Source organism: Lissotriton vulgaris, chromosome 6 (assembly GCF_964263255.1).
Source record: "Lissotriton vulgaris chromosome 6, aLisVul1.2, whole genome shotgun sequence".
NCBI classification, from domain to species: Eukaryota; Metazoa; Chordata; class Amphibia; order Caudata; family Salamandridae; genus Lissotriton; species Lissotriton vulgaris.
The window spans coordinates 580,525,184-580,546,353 of NC_141694.1; the positions used below are offsets into that span (position 1 = coordinate 580,525,184).

General features: G+C 45.6%; 1 protein-coding gene across 1 annotated transcript in view; it reads left to right on the forward strand.

The window, feature by feature from the left end:
• Positions 1-21,170, forward strand: part of LOC147707671 (hormonally up-regulated neu tumor-associated kinase homolog A-like) — a 413,280-nt gene that overhangs the window by 319,058 nt on the left and 73,052 nt on the right. The window contains exon 7 of the mRNA XM_086925234.1: positions 4,876-5,053. Within this exon, the coding sequence (XP_086781360.1) occupies positions 4,876-5,053 (178 nt within the window). The remainder of the gene's footprint in view (positions 1-4,875; positions 5,054-21,170) is intronic.

Consider the following 21,170-nt stretch of genomic DNA (forward strand, 5'->3'; position numbering starts at 1 on the left):
TGCCACATGCACACACATGTAAATTTCAGGGGTGCAGCAGGGTGTCTTTGAGACACCCCTGCACCCTTGAAAGAATTCTCAAATTGCGATTAGCAAATTGCGAATTTGCAATTTGAGAATTATTGCACTATCATTCCTATGGGCCTCCTGGCCCATAGGAATGCATTGGAGATTATTCTTTATTTGCAAATTCGCAAAATGCAAATTCGCAAATAAAGAATAATAAGGAATCGCTAAAAAATAGCGATTTTGTACATACATTCCATTTTGCGAATTCTAAATAGCGATTCGCAAAAAATCCCTATTTAGAATTCGCAAAACGGAATCTTGATACATCCGCCCCCTACTTGCCAACACTTTACACCTAAACCTGACTTTTGAATGGTCTTTTTCACAAACTCGTTTAGTCTTTCTACTGTACTGTTTGCTTCTGGGTGGTTTAAAGCCGTTTTCTTGTGTGTTATCCCTCTATCAGCTAAACAGTCCTCCATCTCTCTGGAAACGAATTGCACCCTAGTAAAAGTCAACGTGGTAAGGATGTAACCTTCTCTGCTGAAACTGCCCTCCGGGAACTTCAACACGGTTCAGGTTTCAACACTGTTCACAAAGGCGATTTATGGCCACCTAGAAAACATGTTGAAGCAACACATTTGTATTTGTTCTTGCCAGCCAACATGATTCAGCCCATTATATCCAAAGAAATGTCCTCTCGTGGACCTTTGGTGGATCTTTCACAACCATGGGCTAAATACTACACTTCAAAATGTTATCACTGCAGAAACACTCGGTGCAGTTCCTCACCATCCTTTTTGGTAATAGTTCCTTTCCCAGATGCAGTAGATAACTCTTAAGCTCTCCTTGGTCTTCATGATTCCTGGTTGTCGCCCACCCTGATTACCAGTGTAATAAGTACACATTGGAGGCCATTGGAGGAATAATACTGTAGCTGTGTTGAGTACAACATCCAGCACACCAGCCACTTCTGTCTAGTGGCAGGTTTCCCCTCCAACCTACTTCCAGGTTCAAAACATAAAATTCTGTACACTGAACTAGCATTCTGGATATGAAGCATCCCATGCTCAGAATACTAAATTCTACAATAGCTCTTTTATTTATCCAGTCAAATAATGCATATCTCTTTTGCTTTTATTTTTCTCAACAGAAAATAATAAACCGGTGCTCATCTATTAACTACTTAGGCAGCTCATCTTATACTTGTATGGTGGTCCATGTTTGGGCTCTCTCTTCCTCAGTGATTAGAAGTCTTACCCTCCACATAATGTCGCCCTACCATAAATGTGATATTTTGCATACTCAGGTTTGCGAGCAGCAAGCAAAATAACATGATGTCATGTTTGCCATGCTGTTTGATCATTCATATTTTATTTATTTATTATTTGAATTTGTAGGGCGCAACAGCTACCCAAAAAGGGTTCCCTGGCGCCAGACGGACTTTGTGCTGTGAAATGGCAGAGCATACAGATAAGATTATTGATTGAATAACCAAGGGGCATATTATCAAGCCTGTGCGCTAAAATTATCGCCGCTTTATCGGCCGAAAACGGCCGATAAAGCGGCGATAATGGGCTTGATAATATGCTCTGTGGAATTCCAATCGAAGCACATGTTAGATGTGAAGACATCTAACATGGGCTTCGATTGGAATTCCACAGAGCATATTATCAAGCCCATAATCGCCGCTTTATCGGCCGTTTTCGGCCGATAAAGCGGCGATAATTTTAGCGCACAGGCTTGATAATATGCCCCCAAGTCTTTAAGGCTCGACGAAATGTAGTGTAGACAGTTTCCTTACGTAAAGCCAGGGGGAGAGTATTCCAAAGGAACGGACCTAAATAGGAAAAAGATTTACGCATGCGCTAATACATTAAGCGTCTTCCGGGCTCACTAACCAAACACACGCGTATTGAAGGAGAACCTGAATCTAACAATTACACCGGTAAGGTAAGATCAACTAACTCACATTATATTCACGCCACTTCGACTCTGATTCACTTTAACAGCCCTTTGTTACGTTCTTGGGTACATCTATATCACCAGACACGCTACGCGTCTCTTTTCATGTGCTCCTATTCACCACTTGAATATCGCTTTAAACTCGGGTCCGCTAATTACGGACGCACACTGTTTTCACCGTTTAAGCACCTAGCATGCTTGTATACCACACTATCTCACGTCTTAGATATCTTATTTTTACCACATTTGTTTGAAGATACGTTATCCCACATTATCCTTCACACCATCACCCACCATTTTGTACTCTGGTTTTCACACATGGAATTTCACTATATTTGCATTTGCATTCCAACTCTTTTGTGGAACAGCGAGAGAACATTGGGGCATATTACCAACAACTAGCGATAATTTTTGTCTCTAACTTGTTTAGAGACAAAAATTATCGCCGCACATCGGCGATTTTTATCGCAGATTAACCTTGCTATTAGCAAGGTTTAACGCAAATGCGATAAAAAACGGCCGCAATGCATGAATATCGCTGAAAAGTCAGCGATATTCATGCATTATCGAGCAAATGCTCTTAGCCATGTTATCCACCTCCCATTGGATAACATGGCTAAGAACTGCTCAGGGCAGGTGTTAGCTTTTGGAGATATTCGCGCTTAGAGCGAATATCTCCAAAAGTTGGTAATAGGAGATAGCAATGTTAGCGACTGTTTCCAGTCGCTAACATCTTGGCACGCCCACTTTGCATGTCATTAGTGATAAATATCACTGACATGCAAAGCGGGGCCCAAGATGGTCGCTATCTCCTATTAGCTGTCGCTAACTGGTGTTAGCGACAGCTTGGTAATAGGGAGATCATTTTATCTCCGCTTTCTTGGCTTTTAAAGCCAAAAAAGCAGAGATAAACCCCCTTGATAATATGCCCCATTGTTATTTCTGCATTTTTCCTACAGATTCCCACTGATGAAGTGCTCTGCAGGAAATGCATAGGGGATTGGACTGATAATTTCGTGTGAATTTTCTATCATCCTGTACGTTTGAATTTTGAATATGTAAAACGACCAAACTAGTGAAGGCACTCTATCATATGATGATACAATATGATTATGAATGCAAATGAAAATAAAATAATGATGAATGAATACCTAATTTGAGACTAACATTGCCTTACCTCATTTACGCGCTTGGACGCTCCTAGTGTGCTCACGGTCCGACCTTATACTGTATAAGTCTTGCTTTCTTTATTTAGTCTGTTAAAATGTAGACATTTATTTTTTATAATTACAATTTTACACTTTTTGGTAATTAATAAAGTTTTTAAAATGTGTTATTTGCTTGAGGTGAAGTACTCTCTCTGTACTGAAGTAGTGAATGGAGTTGGAATAGTAAGCTTTACCCTTCCTGACTTTAATGATTTCCCTACTGTTGCACAAACTGGAGTGAGAATAGTAAATGTGGCCCCCTCCTGAGTCTAATGCTTTACCTACTGCACACTGGAGTGGGAATAGTAAATGTTATTCCTCCTGGGTCAAATGTTGGCCCCACTGTTGCATAGACTGGATTGGTAATTGTAAATTTTACACCAGCTTAGTCCAACGCTTTCCCTACTGTTGCACAGCCTGGAGTAGGAATAGTAGATTTGGCCACTCCTCAGTCCAACACTTTCCCTAGTGTTACACACACTGGAGTGGGGATAGTATATATTTGTCTGACCATAGGTTGATGGTTCCAACCGTGCATTAGGATGCGACCGCCGATAAGGTGGTTGGAAACATCCATTTCTTTATGGCAGTTTGTGCTGTGGGAGGCAAAGGCCAGCAGCACACACTGTCATAGTGAAAAGGATGCTTGTAAACATCCCTGCACTGTGTGGCAGGCACCTTATGGTGCCTCCCACGCAGTGAAGGGATATTTAGGGGCATACCATAGGTGCCCCCTAGACTCCATAGCGGTGGGCCAGGGGGTAAGAGGGCCCTGCTAGGGGACACCAAAGTAATTTTCCAACATCCTTTCCTTCTCGGAAAGGCTGACATGGAAAGGTTGTCATAAATTTACATCATAATCCTGATGGCGGTGTCGTCATCATAAGGGGATTATGGTGTCTTTCTGATGCACTGACGGGCTCAAGGAGCATGGCGGGCGGTCCCTATGCCTCCGCCCGCCGCATCATAATGCAGAGGCAGGTGCCACTAGAATTTCAGCCAAAGGGATATGTGCATCAAAAGGTTACCCAGGGGCCTCATCCCATTACTTCATGATTCTCCTACCAGCCCCATCTTCATAAGATGTGCCCCGGTTCCTCTCCAGTGACCTCTTCAAATTCAAAGAGAACCCTTTGAAGTGTACTGAATGGTCTGGCTCTTCCTTCCCCGAGTGAGTGTCGCACTCAGCTCTCAGGAATACCACAATCCACAATTCTGTCTGGGGGAAGGCCCAACCCCCTTATACTCAATAGGTGCAAAGACATCATTTTGGCCATGGTAGCAGAAAAGACGGTATACGTCCGTAGGGAGTGTCCAAAAAAGTGGATATAATTGTGAGAGGTTGGAATGCTTATAGGGGCGAAAAATGTGAACGACTGACAGTGACGAATGACTCAGAAATGTAATAAGATGGACGGCATCAGCATGTATAGAGATGTGAATGAATAGTACTAAGTCACATATTTCTAGATAACAAGATTTAGAAAAAAAAAGAAAATTTATAACTGTATATCAGACATATATGAGGTGCGCTGGTGTTACGTTAATCATGCATATGTTCATGAATAGGTGAGCCCTGGGAGTCTGAGGCACACACAGGGCAGCAACGCTTGCAGGTTATTTCCGGTGAAGAGATGATCTCACTTCCTTAAATGCCAGCGCCTCTTTCCTGAGCTGCCTGTTTTTATTCCAGACTTCGCCCTGATGAACTTAACCCTGTTGTTTTAAATTATATGACGGAAACCATGGAGTTGACTATTTCGGAAACTATCAATGTCCTAATAAACAACAGACCGTCCTCTATCATGGCGTCGTACTGCCTTCTGCTGAAGAAGCTCTTGAAATATCAAAAAGACACCAAATTCCTGAAGGTAAGAAAGCTACTATAGTGCCTTGGCCGTTAGGGGTGCTGTATTCTATGATACACAGAGATATACAGTCAAAAAAGTAAAATTGCTTGAGATTTGTAATCAGAAAGATCTATTTCCTGGAAAATATTTGAGTAGGACAGTCCAAGGAATTTGCCATCCCAAGTAAAGTAAAATTTTGACAACTGTTCCTGCCAGAATAAGACAATCTATTCCTCTGCCTCTGGTAGCAGTAGTTTGGAGCCCCCTCCTGATGGTGTCCTGTATGGCACCTTATTTTGCCTGCCCTATTTTCATCCTTGCAATTGAGTGCATGTTTTGAGCTGCACGCCAGACATCATTCCACCCTGTTCATTGGTGTGTATGCATTTGTTGGGTCCTCACATGGCAATGAGGCCTCTTAGGAGTGCTGAGGGAGTGAGGACAATGGAAGAAAACAGCCGGACAAATCATGTTGGGGCATCGCCAGATTATAACACAAGCATCTTTCGAGACTCTAAATAAACTTCAGTCAGTCTTGCTTAGAGTGTGATTTGCAGAGCAAGGGAGCAGACTGAATAAGGTTGAAACTATTTGGTCACCTTTCCTGAAGCTTTAGCTCTAAATAGTTTTGATGGTAGAATAGAATGATTTCATATGACCACTTTACATTCATCAAAGTGTACAATGTATGTATGTATTTTCCTTATTTTTAGTAGCATTTTGCTTCGTCTGTTATTTTTGTTTTGATTTTTTTTTAAAGGGATACATAATTTGTGCCTTGTAAGCTAATATTTTGTATAACGTGGTAACAAAACTTGTACTTCAAAGAGAAAGGGAGGAGGAATTAAAAGTGGAGCGATCTCCCCAAATGATTGTACTTCTGCTAGTATATAGTAAGTTTTCAAATGGAGTCTTAAGTATCTAGTGAAATTCTTGACCTAGTCTCTAGCTGCTGTCCATAAATTACACTGTTAGTCAGACATGGCCTATCGCATTCAATGTGCTGCTTCATCCGGCACTTTACAGCTTAGACAGTGTGTTCTAAGCACTATAAAATGAAAATGAGGTTTTGTTTTGTTCTCGCCATTGTTTCTGCAGTACGTTCCTGACAAGAAAACATATATTTCAGCTTTAGAATTCCAACTGGGCCCTCTTGAGCACTGGAGCTTAAATGTGAGGCAGCTATATTAGATGTTTACCTGGGGCATTAGTGGGGGGGAGGAGCCAAGATGGCGTCCAGGTCGGACGCGTAGTCCCTCGGCTCCGAGGACCGTCACCTCCTTGGTACCTATCCTGCCGGTGATCCTGAACCGAGATGGCACACCGCGGAAGCAGGCGGGCTCCGACAGCTTGCGCCGAAATCCCGAGGCTCGCGCTACACTGCAAGTGGGCTAACCGTCCGACGGCAGTTCACGGCCTGTTGCAGCTCTGAAGCCGGGACCTCGAGTGGATGTGGAGGCCGGCTGCCATTCATTGCCCCGCTGGACTGCAGGTACAGAGACGAGTGTGCCTGCCGGCTCGATCGTTTACGCCGTTTGTCTGTATGAGCCCGGTCTCTTGGCTGCCCAGTGACTACTTGTGTACTTTCCCGCTAACGGCGGGCGGCTCCCGACCTCTCCGCTCCCTTATCATCGGATGGGGCGGCAGTGGCGGTGCGTCCATTGGGGGCGTTGGGGCGTTGCCCCACTATCCCATGCCATGGACGACCGCACCTGCACTGCCAATCAATCTTAACTTATTTTAAAATAAATGCGCAACTGTCAGGCACCCGAGCACTGCGCGCGACCGTTCCGGTACCAGCCCGACTGATGACTGAATCGGGCATCCATAAGGTAGTGGGCCGTGGGGGGCGGGGCTGCAGCAGAAAGAGTGGCAGGCAGGCAGCGCACAGACAAGCAGCAGGCAGTGACTGCGCAAGCTAAAACCCGGAGTCTTCAATATTTTGACTTTCCCGCGCATGCGCACAGTGTAGCCCGTCCCTCCCCCTCCCCTCTCTCTAGCACACACACACATAGCAGGACCCGGGGCCCCGGGCTCATTTAGGGCAGATAGTCTCTTGCTCGTAGGCCAATCCTGGCGCAGTGGTGCTGATAGCGCTACGCCAGGATTGGCTGCTGCAGCAGGATGGGACCGCGCGTGGGTGTTGGCTGAGGGCAGCACAGTATGGCCAATCACATATGGCTATAATCAGCCATGTCGTTTGTGATTGGCCATTTCCCTAAACTCAGTAAACTGCAGTGATGTCACCGCGCGTGGCGCACAAGTGCTCCCACACAACAACTAGTGATAGTGAAAGTATAATTAGCACGAAGGTAAGGAGAGTGGACCATGTGACTCGTGCGTCGTCGTGACTGTCTTGTGCCTACTACGGATGGACCGCCTGGTGCTTGCTGTAATCTGCGTCGGTGGGAAGACGTCATCTATCGAGTACACTCCGAGAGAGGTTTCATACTAGTAAGTGAAGTTCACGTTTTTACAGTGACTGAAAGGAAAGGTAGCATTAAGCAAGCCTACACAAATTCCACCAAGCACCTGGCCTGCAGTCTGTAACTTTAGTATCCCCACTGCTGGTACTACCAGAAATGTATACGAACATACTCTCTCTCCTCAGATATTCAAACTTGAAAAATAAATAATCCGTCCTCGAATATCTGAGCGTATTTCTTTGCCCCGTAATGCAGGCCGAGACGGCAAGTTTTATTTTCTTTAATTAAACCCCTCCCGCCTCCCCCCCATGGTCCCACGATGACCCCATTTCCACCCTACCCGTCATGCTGGCCGTGACTGTTAATTTGTCACTTGTACATAGATTAAAAAATAAATCCAGCCTGCGTGCTTAGTCTGAAAACCAGGAAGACGTGTGATATTACAATGTGCCAGTTAAATGTTGTTTTCTCTTTTGGATGGAGTCGGTTTTGTTTATCTCGAGGTCGGATCTCGGTAGCACTAGAGTGGGCACACCTCTGTTGCTCTCTGTGTACGTTTGCAGCTTCCACTTGTATCAGACGCACACTTATCTCCCCAAATGATTCATGACTGCTGCTCGCCGGTAATTATAGAATTTTAGAACCGGCATTTCATTGCCCACAATGAGAAACCATCATGATGATTTATTTAGGTAAATAAGTGTGCGCGTTAGTAAATGAGATGTGCTTCTTTTTATTGTCTTTTATGAACCTAGTTTGAACAATGTATAAGTAATGGTAATCTTTTTTATCTTAATGGAGTGGCTTGACTGCATACCATATTAATAACTACGGAACCTTTGTGCAATACATTCATTTCTCTTTCTTTGGTTGATTTACTGGATTTTCCCCAAAATATTATCACTTGAATTCGCCTGACAGTTAGATCATTTTTTCTTAAAATAAGATTATCGGAGGAGCTGGCTACAGTGCTGAAAGTGTATAATGCAGTTTAAAAAAAAACATATGCAGACACTGGTTTTCGCATTGAAGGCGAGGTTACGTGCCTGCAGGTTTAAAGGTGATAAAGTCGACTCTGTAGACTTTTATGCCATTTTGTTCTTTGCAATTCTTTTCTTATTTTAATATTTCAAGACTTCATGTTCACAATAGATTTTCTTGCTTGCTCAAATTTGCTTTAAAATACTCCATTTACCACTCCTTTTTTCAACATTTTCTCACAGGGAAGTTCTTCAACCCCACTGCAAACCCGCCTTAAGTCAGTCTGGCTCCCTCACAATGCAACACTCATCCCCCAATTTTTACGCCCCACCACTTTCAAATGTCACCAGCCGCCACTGTGGGGCGGCATCTCTAAGGGACAACGTCTGTGGCCCACCTCGGCTCTGCCTGCCGCCCCTTGCCTCCTAGCGGACTTATGCCCCTTTGTGCGTAGCCTGGCCGGATTTGTAGCGTCCCGACTGAAGACTATGGAGGGCGTACTCGAGTGCAGCATTGAAATGTCTGTGACGCAGTGTGGTCGCGGATGTATGGAGCAGCGTGCCATGTTTGGAAGGGAAAATGGAGACGCTCTGTGCTATAGTGACTTATTGGCAGCTGTTGTTTCCCTTCACCGTGATGTGGTGCATTCTACTCGAGCTCTGGCCAGCAAGGTGGACGACATAGTGTGTGCACTGGGATGCTTCAAAATGGCTGACTCGCAGGTCCACAGTGACTCTCCTTCCTCCATGCCCGCCGGCAATAAGATGGCTGCCTCATGCGCCCCAAGCCCCGGGATGCCTCACGCTGTGGCTGGTGTTCGCCCGGGACGGCGTGCAATCAGTGATTCGCGACAGCGACAGGAGTGCTCTCCCCATCTCATGCCCCCTGTTTCCCGGGGTCCGCTTCGGAAGGGACCGAACACTGAGACTTTCTTCCCAGACCCGGATACGCCTTACAACAAGGGAACTGTGTATCTTGTGCCCTTCCTGGGATAACTTGCTCTGCTTGTACCTGGACCTATTCAATGCTTGTACCAAACTGGCTCTCTTGACTTACCGTCCACGTCCCTTTGGGTTTCCATGGTTCGCAGTGGTGGAAAAGAGAGAACGGGTCAGGGGTGAACGCTTATTCTCATGGTTTGGCGGTTTCTTTGTTGCTGACCTGGGCATGTGGGTGGTGTGTTGCTACCTTTGACTACGCTGTGTGCCGACTTTGTGCTTCCAACTTACTTTGATTGTAATGCTTAACATCATCGGACTCTACACTTTGCGCTGTTACTGGACTCACAGGAGGGTGAAGCCGGGGGACGGGTGGTGGGCTCCTCCCCGCCTTTCTTTATTTAATGAGAGTTATAGATTAGGACCCTTTTCTTACTCTCTATATTTCGGGACTCCTTTTATTGGGCGACAGGCACACTGCTAGGGGGGGGTAGGCCGTAGCCAGCTGCAGGGGTGCAGGGTGGGGGGTGGATGGGGTTTTTTTTTGTTTTATTCTCTTTGGTTCTATGGGCCTTCTATTCTTTTTCTTTTTCTTTCTTTTCTTTTCTGGGTTTAGACGTTTCTCTTCTGTGTGGTAAGCAGCAGTTCTGGCATTTTATTATATTGTGTATTTGTCTATCCTGATCCTACGAGGTCGGAACCAACTCGTTGTTCTGCGATATCCTGCTCCTGTCTATCCTTCAGAGAAAACTTTTAAAAATTAGACCTCAGTATTTCTGTAACAGATCCTTTGCGCTTTCTTATGTTGAAATGTACTGTATCTGTGAGCCCTCGGGCTCTTTGCTGGGCTGTATGTGCGATTTTCTATCAATAAAGGTCTTCCAAAAATGTAAAAAAAAAAAAACTGGGGCATTAGTTGTGAACCTCTCACTTCCGGAAGGCCTTGTCATGTGGTACAAATGAATGAAAGTCAATTTAAAGGAAGGTACAGGGGCAGTCCACCCTGGGTGTCACTTTTTTGAGGGGCGGCGGCGAGCCGTGAGTGCAAGGTAAGTTTAGTTTTTTCTTCAGTCTTTCTCGTCAGCATCGCTGGAACGCCTCCCCCCCGCTCATTGTCCTCTATCACCCGCGCCCCTCCGCTCTTACTGGCACTGGGCGGCAAACTAAGGGATCACCACTGCCCCTGTATTATGAGTGTGGTGGTTGTGAGCATGAGCAGATCCAGGGAGGGGGAAATGAGCAAAGAGCAGAGTATGGCCAATGAGAGGGGGCTCAATTCCATCAAAACACATGTGTAATCAATCACCTGGCTGCATAGTATCAGAAACAGGAAGAAAATCTATATATTGATTTATTGGTGCCAGGAGACAAGGCTGACCCTTGCAGCACTTTGTACAATATGCCCATGGTCAAGGATATCAGACATGTAAATTTCACATTGTTGGCTCATTTGGGGAGCCACTTGGATCATGCAGGAGTAGACGGCCAAATTAAGCTGCAGGGTTGACCAAATTATGCGCCAAGAAAAGACAAATTATATAGTGTAATGCAGCACATATTGTGCTAGTATTACTTCATTACTCTTTCACTTTTACACTTGTTAACACTGTCTGTTCATTAGTTGTACCTTAATAGTATCAGTTTAACACACAAATATAGCAATAAGCAACAGAAAAGTGAGCTGTCAACCTTTGCAAAGGGCCTTTTACTGCGCAGCAACAGGTATTGCTGTGTTTTAGTAACTTTTGACCGATTTGAGCTAGAAACAATTTTTTTTATTATAATCTGCAGATTGCACAGCAGATGAAGGATTATGTATCAAATCTATATTTATCCAAAAACCCTGCAGCCACACAATTGGATAATTCCATTGGCCCTGCTTACCGGAGAAAAATAACACAATCTTTTCAGAGTTTTGCCATCAATGCCCTTTGAATATTTCATTGATTGGAGTATTATACTGTGGGCAAAGTGAATTACCAGTAGAGGTGGACGAGCCACTGAAAGCTCGAGCCAGGCTTGAGCCTGAAGCCTGGCTCTGGCTCAGCTCGAAGTCCTGTTCGAACCGCGAGCCCATAAAATGCTGAGCTTTCTTGTGGCTTCTGTCTGCCACCATCCCTCTACCCAGGATGTGGCTTTATGGTCAGTACTGAAAACTCTGAACCTGAAGAACCAGGAACCAGTCTCAACATTGGCTCAAATCATATGATGCTGTGCAAATCACTGAATCTCCCCATGCCTTTAAGCAATAAATGTAACCTTGAATAAGTAACTGGTGCTCATGTAAAGCATTCCAATTTCGCCTTTGTGTCAAGTTCACGCTATATAAAAAAGGCCCAGAGTTAAAAACAAAGAGTTAACAAAAGTAAAGACAAAAAGATACCAATTTCCTGGGTGATTTGTACAAAGTGAAACCAGAAAATCTGAATAAATCGGAGTTTCATTGCTTAAACTGCGTGATTTAAGCAAATATTTTTTTGGTTCAGCAAAACTCTTTTTTCTTCATTATCGCTAATAAAAGCCCTTTCAAAAATGTGAGTTCCAAATACCAGATGTAGAAAAACACAATGTGTTTGACTTAATAAACTATGATGTTGCTTTGATAATATGGGCCACATAGAGAGTTCACTTGACAATTGTCTTGCATCTTAGTGCACTAAACGTTTATGTTTAATAGCTATTACTTTTAGTAAATACGTAAATGCTTCTCAGTCCAGTGCTATAATAAGATGCATTAATGTCAATGCTTTACATGTTACATGAATAATTTTTTTTTAATTTTGAAGCAACTGTATCATGTTTTACATGACTTTTGTTCTATGATTTACATAGCAAACATTTTCAGGGATCGGCTCATGCAAGGGTTCTAAGATCTGAGCACGACCCTTGGGTCAGATCTGGCCCCACTCTCCCTGCAAATACATTGGCTCGCACACCTTTAACCCCTTAACCGCGGGCGTAATTCCCCACCTGTGCGGGGGGTGGGGGGGCCGCGCGCAGCGCCGCGGTGCTAATGATGAGCGTAGCTCGTCATGAAGCACAATGCAGCTGTGCTCATGCCGAGCTGGGCTCGTCATGACTCCGCCCACTCCCATAGAACATCCGCACAGGTGTGAAATTCACCTCGCGGGGGAGTGGCGGGCCATTATGAGGAGCCCAGCTCATCATGAGCACAGCTCTACTGTGCCTCATGACGAGCTGGGATCGACCTCAGCAGACAAGGGGTTAATTGCCAGACTGTTTGAGAAGTATTGAGACACTCTTCACTAACAAGCAGAGCTTTGTCCCCAGTAAAGGAAGGGCCCGATGATGAAGCATGTCATTTAGGTGAGTTTGGCCCTTGGTCGATTTTAAGGGGAGATCTGAGGTGTGTTCCCCACACCCCCACTACTCATTTAGGATCTGACCGTATCGAATTCCTTGTAGGGTGATCATAACAGTTTTTGTAGTACCTAACAAAGGTTAACTCTTCCCTGAAAGACATGAGGATGGTTTCAGTGTTCCTGTTAGGGCAGAAGACAAATTAATAGTCACTCAGAAGGCCATTCCTCTTCAATATCCATACCAGGCCATATGTTGAATGTGGAAGAGGAAGTAAGAGGTTCTGCCACCTTTGAACTTGGTCCAGCAATCCTATAAGTGGGCTTGAGTGGCCAGTTGACCACTCTTCCCTGCCAGACTGTTCACCATGTGGCGCAGCAGTACAGTTGGGCAGGGTCACTTATATGCCAGGTGTTGAAAGACCCAGCATGGAAGTTCCAAGGCTGGTGGAAGGTTGGGTATTGACAGATCCCTTGGTGAACCACCAAGTCCCCCATGGTATTCAAGACACATGGATGGTAAGAAAATAATGGTCAGGTGGGGAAATATAGAGGAATCACAGGCACGTTTGATGTTGGGTAGTAGTGTACTGAAATATGCACTGTCAGGGTTGTGAGCAGATTGTACCAGTAGAGACTGATAGCCTTCAACGTAATGGGTGCCTAGCCTTAATGCAACCTATACCTGAATGGAGCATTGGCCATGTCCCATGAGTTTGTAGTGCTGGCGGAGGTTGTAGCATAGTAGGGCTTGGACAAAAGATGCAAGAAACCATGCTGATCAAATGAGCAGAGAAATGCCCAATATTGGGAGAAGGCTGCCAGGAATGCATTATTGCACAGGTGGGAAGTAACAATTTCTCCAGGGGCTGTCTATAACCTCCCTGGAAGATTCCTAACGTAATTAGACCTGGACAAGTGGCCCATAGCCTTGATGGAAAATAGCCAATACTAGCAATTTTATTTGGGCTAATCCTATTTGCATCGGTTTCTCACTGGGAGAGGCAGTTGATTCTTCTGGAGTTGCCTCTGATTTTCATACTGGTACTCAAGTTCCCCCGAAGACCTATCTTTCTAAGATAGACATTCACGTAGCATGTTTTAAGAGCTAATATCTGATCCATCAATACCGACATTGTCTGGCTTGAGCTGTGTGTACCAACTCATCCTAGATTTCTTTTTTAGGACCTCTTTGAAAGAGGGTAACCAGAATCAGCTCAACCCACGTGGTCTCTGCTGTCAGCTGGCGAAAATAGGTGAAGTAAGATAGAACACCTTCATTGCTCTGCTGGATGTCACATAGGGCTTTCTCTGCAGAAAACTCAAGATTGGGCCTCTAAAACATTCATTTGAACGTGGTTAGAAATCTCACCTTTGCCTTTTCTTGTGAAAATTGAGTCCAAAACCCCTTCAGTTTACTTGGACCACCGAGAAAGTGTAGCATAGTTAAAGATACTTCGGGGACATTCGAAACCCTGGAAGCAAGAGCTTGATGCAAGGATAAGTTCTCCTCATGATGTTGCTTAACTGTCATGACTAAGGTTTGAGCTGGATCAATCTGCAATGCCTGATCGGCTTAGGTGGCGTCTGACACATGATCAATATTTTGTCATCGCAATCTATCAGACCTTTTAGAAGATGGACACTCACTAAGCAACCTTCAAGTCTGGGATGTCCGAGTAGACCTAGTTTTTAAAAGCCTTTGGGCCTGATTTAGATCTTGGGGGGCAGGTTACTTAGTCACAACAGTGATGAATATCCCATCCCCCAAAATATAAATCCTATAGGATATAATGGGATTTATATTTTGGAGGACTGGATATCCATCACTGCTGTGATGGAGTAACTCAACAGCCAAGATCTAAATCAGGCCCTTGGTTTCCCAGGGGTAAGGGTGACCCCTTCCAGTAGCCACAATGCCTCTGACACCTGAAAGTGCCTAAGCAGATAGTGCCTTCTAAGGTATGCCTTATAGAAGGTATTCCAAGGAGGAAAAAGCCTTAGGGCAAATAATCTCCTGATGGCAGGAATTTCACAGGTAGTCGGTAACCAGAAAAAAGAACCCAGAAGGAGGAAGAAGACAGGAGAAGCAGGAAACAAACTGAAGAGAATCACTGCAGAAAAGCAGGCAGCAATAGAAGTGAGGAAACAAATCTATAGAAACAAAGAAGTGTTGCGACACAAGGAGCAGAAAGGACAAAGGCCTTTAATACCGCTAAAGCAGGAAATAAATCACAGGAAGATAAAAGCCACCATGATGGATTGGAAAAATGTGCTAAAGGGATGGAGAGCTGCCATTTTGGATTGGGCTGTTATACCACCACAGTTCGGACAGTGGACCGCTCAGAAAAAGGATAAACACCAATCCTAGTATCACCAAATTAATTTTGTTTGCAAAGTCCAGCAAGCACTTTCCAAATGCTCCCTGTCCCAAGAGCATTACCCAGACCTTGGGTAAGAACTCAATTTTTATCCTAAATGGAAAAGCACAGCTATATAAGTTGGTCTGATCCGGTTACCAGAGACTATTCAACTTTTCAATTGTCCTCATATATAGACGCTGAGTCGTGATGTACAAATTGCAATATTCATTTAATGATCCACTTAAAGACAAAACATCAGCCAACGCGTTTCGTTCTGAAACCAGAACTTCTTCAGGGCGCAAACGGTGTGTCGAGGCGTATCGATTTCCAATTTCAATATTTAGTAGTATCAGGCAACTACCATAAGGATATTTAGGACTTTTTGAATGAATAAGAGGCGAAATACATCAACCGTACAGGACGAACTTCCTTTGCCTAAGATCAAGCCTCTGTAAAAATATAAAATAAAATTCGTGGGGAAACTAAGAATTTCTGTTTCCCGATTCACTTTAAAAACTGGAAGAGAACGAAATAGAAAATTAAATCAATTCGAGAAGAATGGGTGCACAGGAGATGGTACCAGGAGGCCAGTTTCTGCAAGATCAGTTTGCTACTGACACAGTACGGTGGACTATCGGCCTCTTCCCCACCATCATTGTGCTGGGCAACCCGCTCACCTGGGAGCAACAAATGTGTTTTCGCTAGGCAGGACACCAGTGCAACTGATGAAGATTTGTCTTTTTTAGACAACATTATAGGACCAAACAGTGACAATAGGCTTCTATTATAATGCACACCCTTGTGCTATAGATGTCTGACACCATAGTACGTGACTGATAACCATTGCCTAACACCATCTATTACTTTCACAAACAGAAACTAGCCACAAGCCCTAGACTTTAACCAAACTGATACAATGACGGCCCATTACTAGTGGTCGCTATCGCTTTAGCAGATAGTCAAGTACCACTAAAGAATTATTCACAAAGCCTCCTAGTATGTAAACCCTGTGACCTCATCAGGACATCTATATGCAGAAAAAAGTATAACAATCAGAATTTGGGGTAGGGTTATATGCAGGATTTTCTATGGAATATCTATGTTGGTTGGTCTCAGCGGCTTACCTTCATAGAATAATTTTGTCTTTGATGTGTTGAAGAGAAGCACTAAGACTAGAAGAAACCTGTTTGATTTCATTGGCTTAGTGTGCCCATATCAAAGTTATAGTCTCATTCATTGACACTTTATAGCATCTAAGAACCTAAAACCTTCACATTTCTCGATGAAAATCTAGGCACGTGTAACCATAGATATTTTACTCTCAAGAATTCCATGCCTTCTTATATTGTGAAATAAAAACCCTTAGATTACGAGTGGGATTCATAAATAAAGTGATGGCACATAAATTATCACTGTCCCCTCTCGCACTTCTAAAGGAAAACCCTAGTGCATTCCCATAAAAATATTTCTTCCAAAATCAAACTAATGCATTTAAAATATAAAAAAATATCCAAAAACATAAATTTCTGGTTCCCCAAATCACCTTTTTATATTCAAAAGGTATGAAAATGGAGCATTTGTAGAACATGATTGTGCCCACTGTTTCCTTTTTATCAATGCACAGGGTATATTTCAAGAAACATGAATAGAATTTCGGGACTTTCCCCAGAAATATTTACATCCTCAAAGATGTAAAATGTTGACAATTGCTTAGCACAGAGACTGCAAGCAGACTTACTGACACTTTGCACAAAGGAGGTGCAAACCAGTGCAAAGTATAAAATTGGGGTTCTCTGTCCAAGCAAAGTAGCCCTAAAGTAATGCAAAGTACCTCTATGCGCTACTTTACAACAATGGTGCATACCATGGTTTGTACATGGCTGTACAGCACACATCCAATGTGGGAAAAGCGTTAAACTATGCCTAAACATAGTACTTTTTAATGGAAGAGTACCATTCCAATACAAAATATTTGCTAGACATTCTACATTAATTCTTGCACTACTATGCAAAGGTGTGTGTATTGCACAAGGCAGGTTCAAAGAGTGGCAGTGTAAGGGGAGAGAAAAACAGTATCATTTCCTAGTAGATATGGTACTCTTCTGTTTCCACCATTTCACAAAATGCAGCACAGCACATTTGGTTGCACCCCTGCAATGCGTGAAATGTTAGTCAAATTACCTCTAATTTGAAAACTTGTACTTAGTGGGGCATATTCTCAAGTAGTTATCGCTGAGTTAACAGCACTTTATCCCAGCCAAAGTCACAGTACATTTATCACCCCATTCACAAGCTGGCGCTAACAGCCCTTAGCAGCAGTTAACCTGCGAAAGCAGCTACAAAAAACATCGCCAAAGATGGCCCCTGCATCTATCGCTAATAAGATGCAGAGTAGGTGTTCCCATGCAAAAAGCTGCGGCAACACCACTCCGCAACATTCTCAACGACCAGCAAGATCCGCGATACGACCACTAAACATGCAATAAGACGTGTTAGCAGCAGGAAACTAACACCTGCTCTGACCTGGTGTAAAGTCAGACCACAGCCTGCCCCCCAAGAAGGGAGCCCAGCCCAGAGCCACAACTGAAGGGCAACAGGTGCCATGGAGTCGCTGAGCATGCAGGCCGGACACCCAAGAGGGCCACAACACCCATCGCCACCACCCCCAGAACTCCCCCTCCCCGTTCCCCCCTGCCGGGAAAAGACATGCCACATCAACTACACGGAATCATGTACGAAATAATACGCCTGATGTCGCACAATCACATCTGGTGACATGCATGTGTTGTCACAAAAATGAGCATCACACATTCACTTTCGATTCAACAAATGAAAATGTATTCAAATTAACACAGAACAGAAATGAAGACACATGGCGGCTCCCCTGGGGACAATCCGTAGGTCACAGCCTGAAAGACAAAAATCATGATGAGAAGGTGTGTCCTGCGCACATCAAGGGACAGAAAGAGAGTGAAGGAGAGAGAGAGAAAGAGAGGGAGAGAGAGATAGACAGATAGAGAGGGAGAGAGAGAGGTAGACAAACAGAGAGGGGGAGAGAAAGATAGACGGACAGAGAGGGGGAGAGAGAGAGACAGAGAAAAGAAGAGAGGGACAGGGAGAGAGAGTTCCGACACTGCGCACCCAGGTCACACTGCTCACCTGCTGTCACCGGTGTGTCTCCAACCACGTGCTGTATGTAGCGCAGTTCACCAGCTCCCACATCTGAGACAGACCCATCACCTGATAAAGTCCAGATAAATGAATGGCACAGTACATACAATTACACCCAACATCATCACCTGTCCGCCCCTGCGCACCCAGGTAACTGCATCTCAGCCTCTCCCACCGCCCAGCAGTGCATGCCCACCCCTGCATACCCAGGCAGCTGCCGCCCAGCGGTGCATGCCCGCCCTAACGCACCCAGGCAGCTGCACCCTAGCCGCTCCTGCTGCCCAGCGGTGCATGCCAGTCCCTCCCGCCACCCACGTGGTGGATAGGCCCCCGTTGTCCGCTGGCTCAGGCCTACACTATGGTCCAGCAGGGCACACAAAACCTGAGCAGTCCAGACCACCAGGACGGGGCATCATTGCAGGCTGCACACCCGCTCAGTGCTTAAGGTGCCCCTACCTCAGTGAACCGAAAGTCACCGTCTCATGGTGGTGTGCCTGTGCCGGCCAGGATGTATCCGGTGCCACCAAGTCTGTGCCCACAAGTCATGGTTCCTCTATGATTTGGTATTGTGGTGCGGAGCCATCATGTCACTTCCGGGCCGGCGGAATGGGATGTTGCAAGCCCCTGGGCCCCCATGCCTACATGCACACACCACGGATACACCCCGAGAGAGGTTGGAAATGGTGTCGAGCATGAGTGCCCGGCCTTTTTTATTGGCAGGGTCACATGTCCTGTGATGCGTGTGCTGGATGGGTGTGGGTGTAAACTAGCTGTGAGGGAGTGGCTGTGGCATGCTGACAACTAGACCTGTGATCTGCAGATCAATACAGGGTAGACCTGGGACATGTAGTGTTGTCGTCCCCCCCTGTGTGCGTAAGCATAGTGGGCTGGCCTGGCGTATGCCAGTCCAGCGTACAGGTTTGAACAATAATCCCGGGGCTCAGGTCGTTGTTCTGTATGGGGCTGGACAAGGAAATAACAAATGTGTGTCGCTGTTGTTGCGTTGGCGCCACCAAGACAACATTCGACAATGTGTCACACTGTGACCCAAGTCCAACGACATGAGCCACATGGACATACGAGGAATTCCCTACATTCATCCATACTAGCACACTTGAAAGATCATAGGCACGATACTTCTGTGTGATTCGTAATGTTTAATGCACACTCAGTGAAGTGTTGCACGGGAGCAGTACAGGGCCATGCAAACCCCACTTTTACAATGTTGGCCCGTGGAGGACAAGGAGAGTCCTTCATGGAATGACAAGTCCAAAGGAAGAGGAAGAGTTCAGTCCATAGTCTGATTTCTGTGTCATTAGCGATCATACAGAATATGGCAGTCCATGTCGAGGTCCAAGGTGAGTGTCGCAGAGTGCCTCAGGGGGCAGTGGAAGGTGATGATGCAGAGGAAAGAACCAAGCTGAAACCGGCCATTTGGCCGAGATGAATGCTACTGTGTCCTTCTTACCAAAAATGCGGTTTTATCCGCATCTTCGTCCTCTGCTGTTCCATGTGCCTCATGTGTGGGTGGTGCTGGCCTTTCACCAGCACTGTGTGGCACTGACACCTTAGGGGCCAGAGGTGGAATATCTGCTCCACAGTGTGGCACTGACACTACAGGGGCGGAGGTGCTGATGTACTGGTAGCAGCAGCATGCATCAGTGCCAGGCCTTGTGGTAGCAATGCCATGGGGATGGTTTTGAAGTCATTGAGGAACCCAGTTACCACTCGCTGGTGTGCAACCGTGGCAGCCGCTCTTTCTGCATTGGCCCGCTCCATGGTCTCCATTAACCTCTGCATGTTTCCCAACTCCTGTGTGACATCGCTAGAGCCACTCTGACTGGACAGTTGTTCTAGTCTCTGAGTCAGGGCTCCAGCGATGTCAGCCATGGTCTGTTGGAAAGCATGGAGCGGGTGTCCGTTAGTGACCGCGAGTGGTCCCTGATGGGACTTAGCCACCCACGTATGGCATCTAGTTTGTCTGTCAGGCGGTCGAAACCCACACGCATCTGTGCAGCCAGCTGCTCCTGGGACCCCCAACACACAGCGTTGGGAGGCCATGTGTTCTTCGTGGGGGCCCTGGGAGGCAGCCGTGGTGGTGGGTGCTGCCTGCTGTGTGGTCTGTGCAGGGGGTGGGATGCCCTCATTGCAGCTGGGCTGCCCTGCTCCTGGAGATGGGCTGCAGAGGCTGTCAATGAACTCTTGGTGGGCGTCTGAGTCAAAGCTGTGGCGGTCCTCTTTGTCATCAGAGAAGAGAGGCTTGGGCCGCTCTGCAGGATATGTTGACTGTCCCTCTGCAATGTGAAGGGGAGATGCAGTTTAATAATGTGTTCATATGTATGTTGTCGCATTGTACATGTTTACATACAGACTGCAAAACTATGTACATTGTGGCTGTTTCAGTGAAGCTGCCTATTTGATGGGGACAGTGGACATTTCGACAACAGACGTGTGTGTGTTTGTACATTATTAACTCACACTTCCCTGCAATGCCACTTGTGATTAGCCTGTGTCTACACCCAGTCGGCACCAGTTGTGTTGTGTGTTCTGTTATGGACGTGTTGCAGTTTGTGCCACATTGTTGTCAGTGTTGATGTGCTTCGCATGTTATGTGTGTGTGCTGCATTTTGGGGGAGTGGCCCTTGCTGTTCTGATTTTGCTGCCCCATATCCCTCTTCGGCGATGTGCCTTTGACTTCTGTGCTTATACAGTGCTGAGATGTTGCATACTTGGGTACATTGGTCTCTTGGTGGGGGTTGGGGACTGTAGCATGGTTTGGCCGCAGATGTGCTCAGCTCAATTGGGCATGTGTGTCATTGTGCCCATCTCCCCCCGTCCGCCCAGTCCCTGGTCGTTACTCACCCTGCTGCTGTTGTGTCCAACCATGTTGAGCAGTGTCCGGTCCCTCGACTCCTGCCACTGTCTCCCCACTGATGACT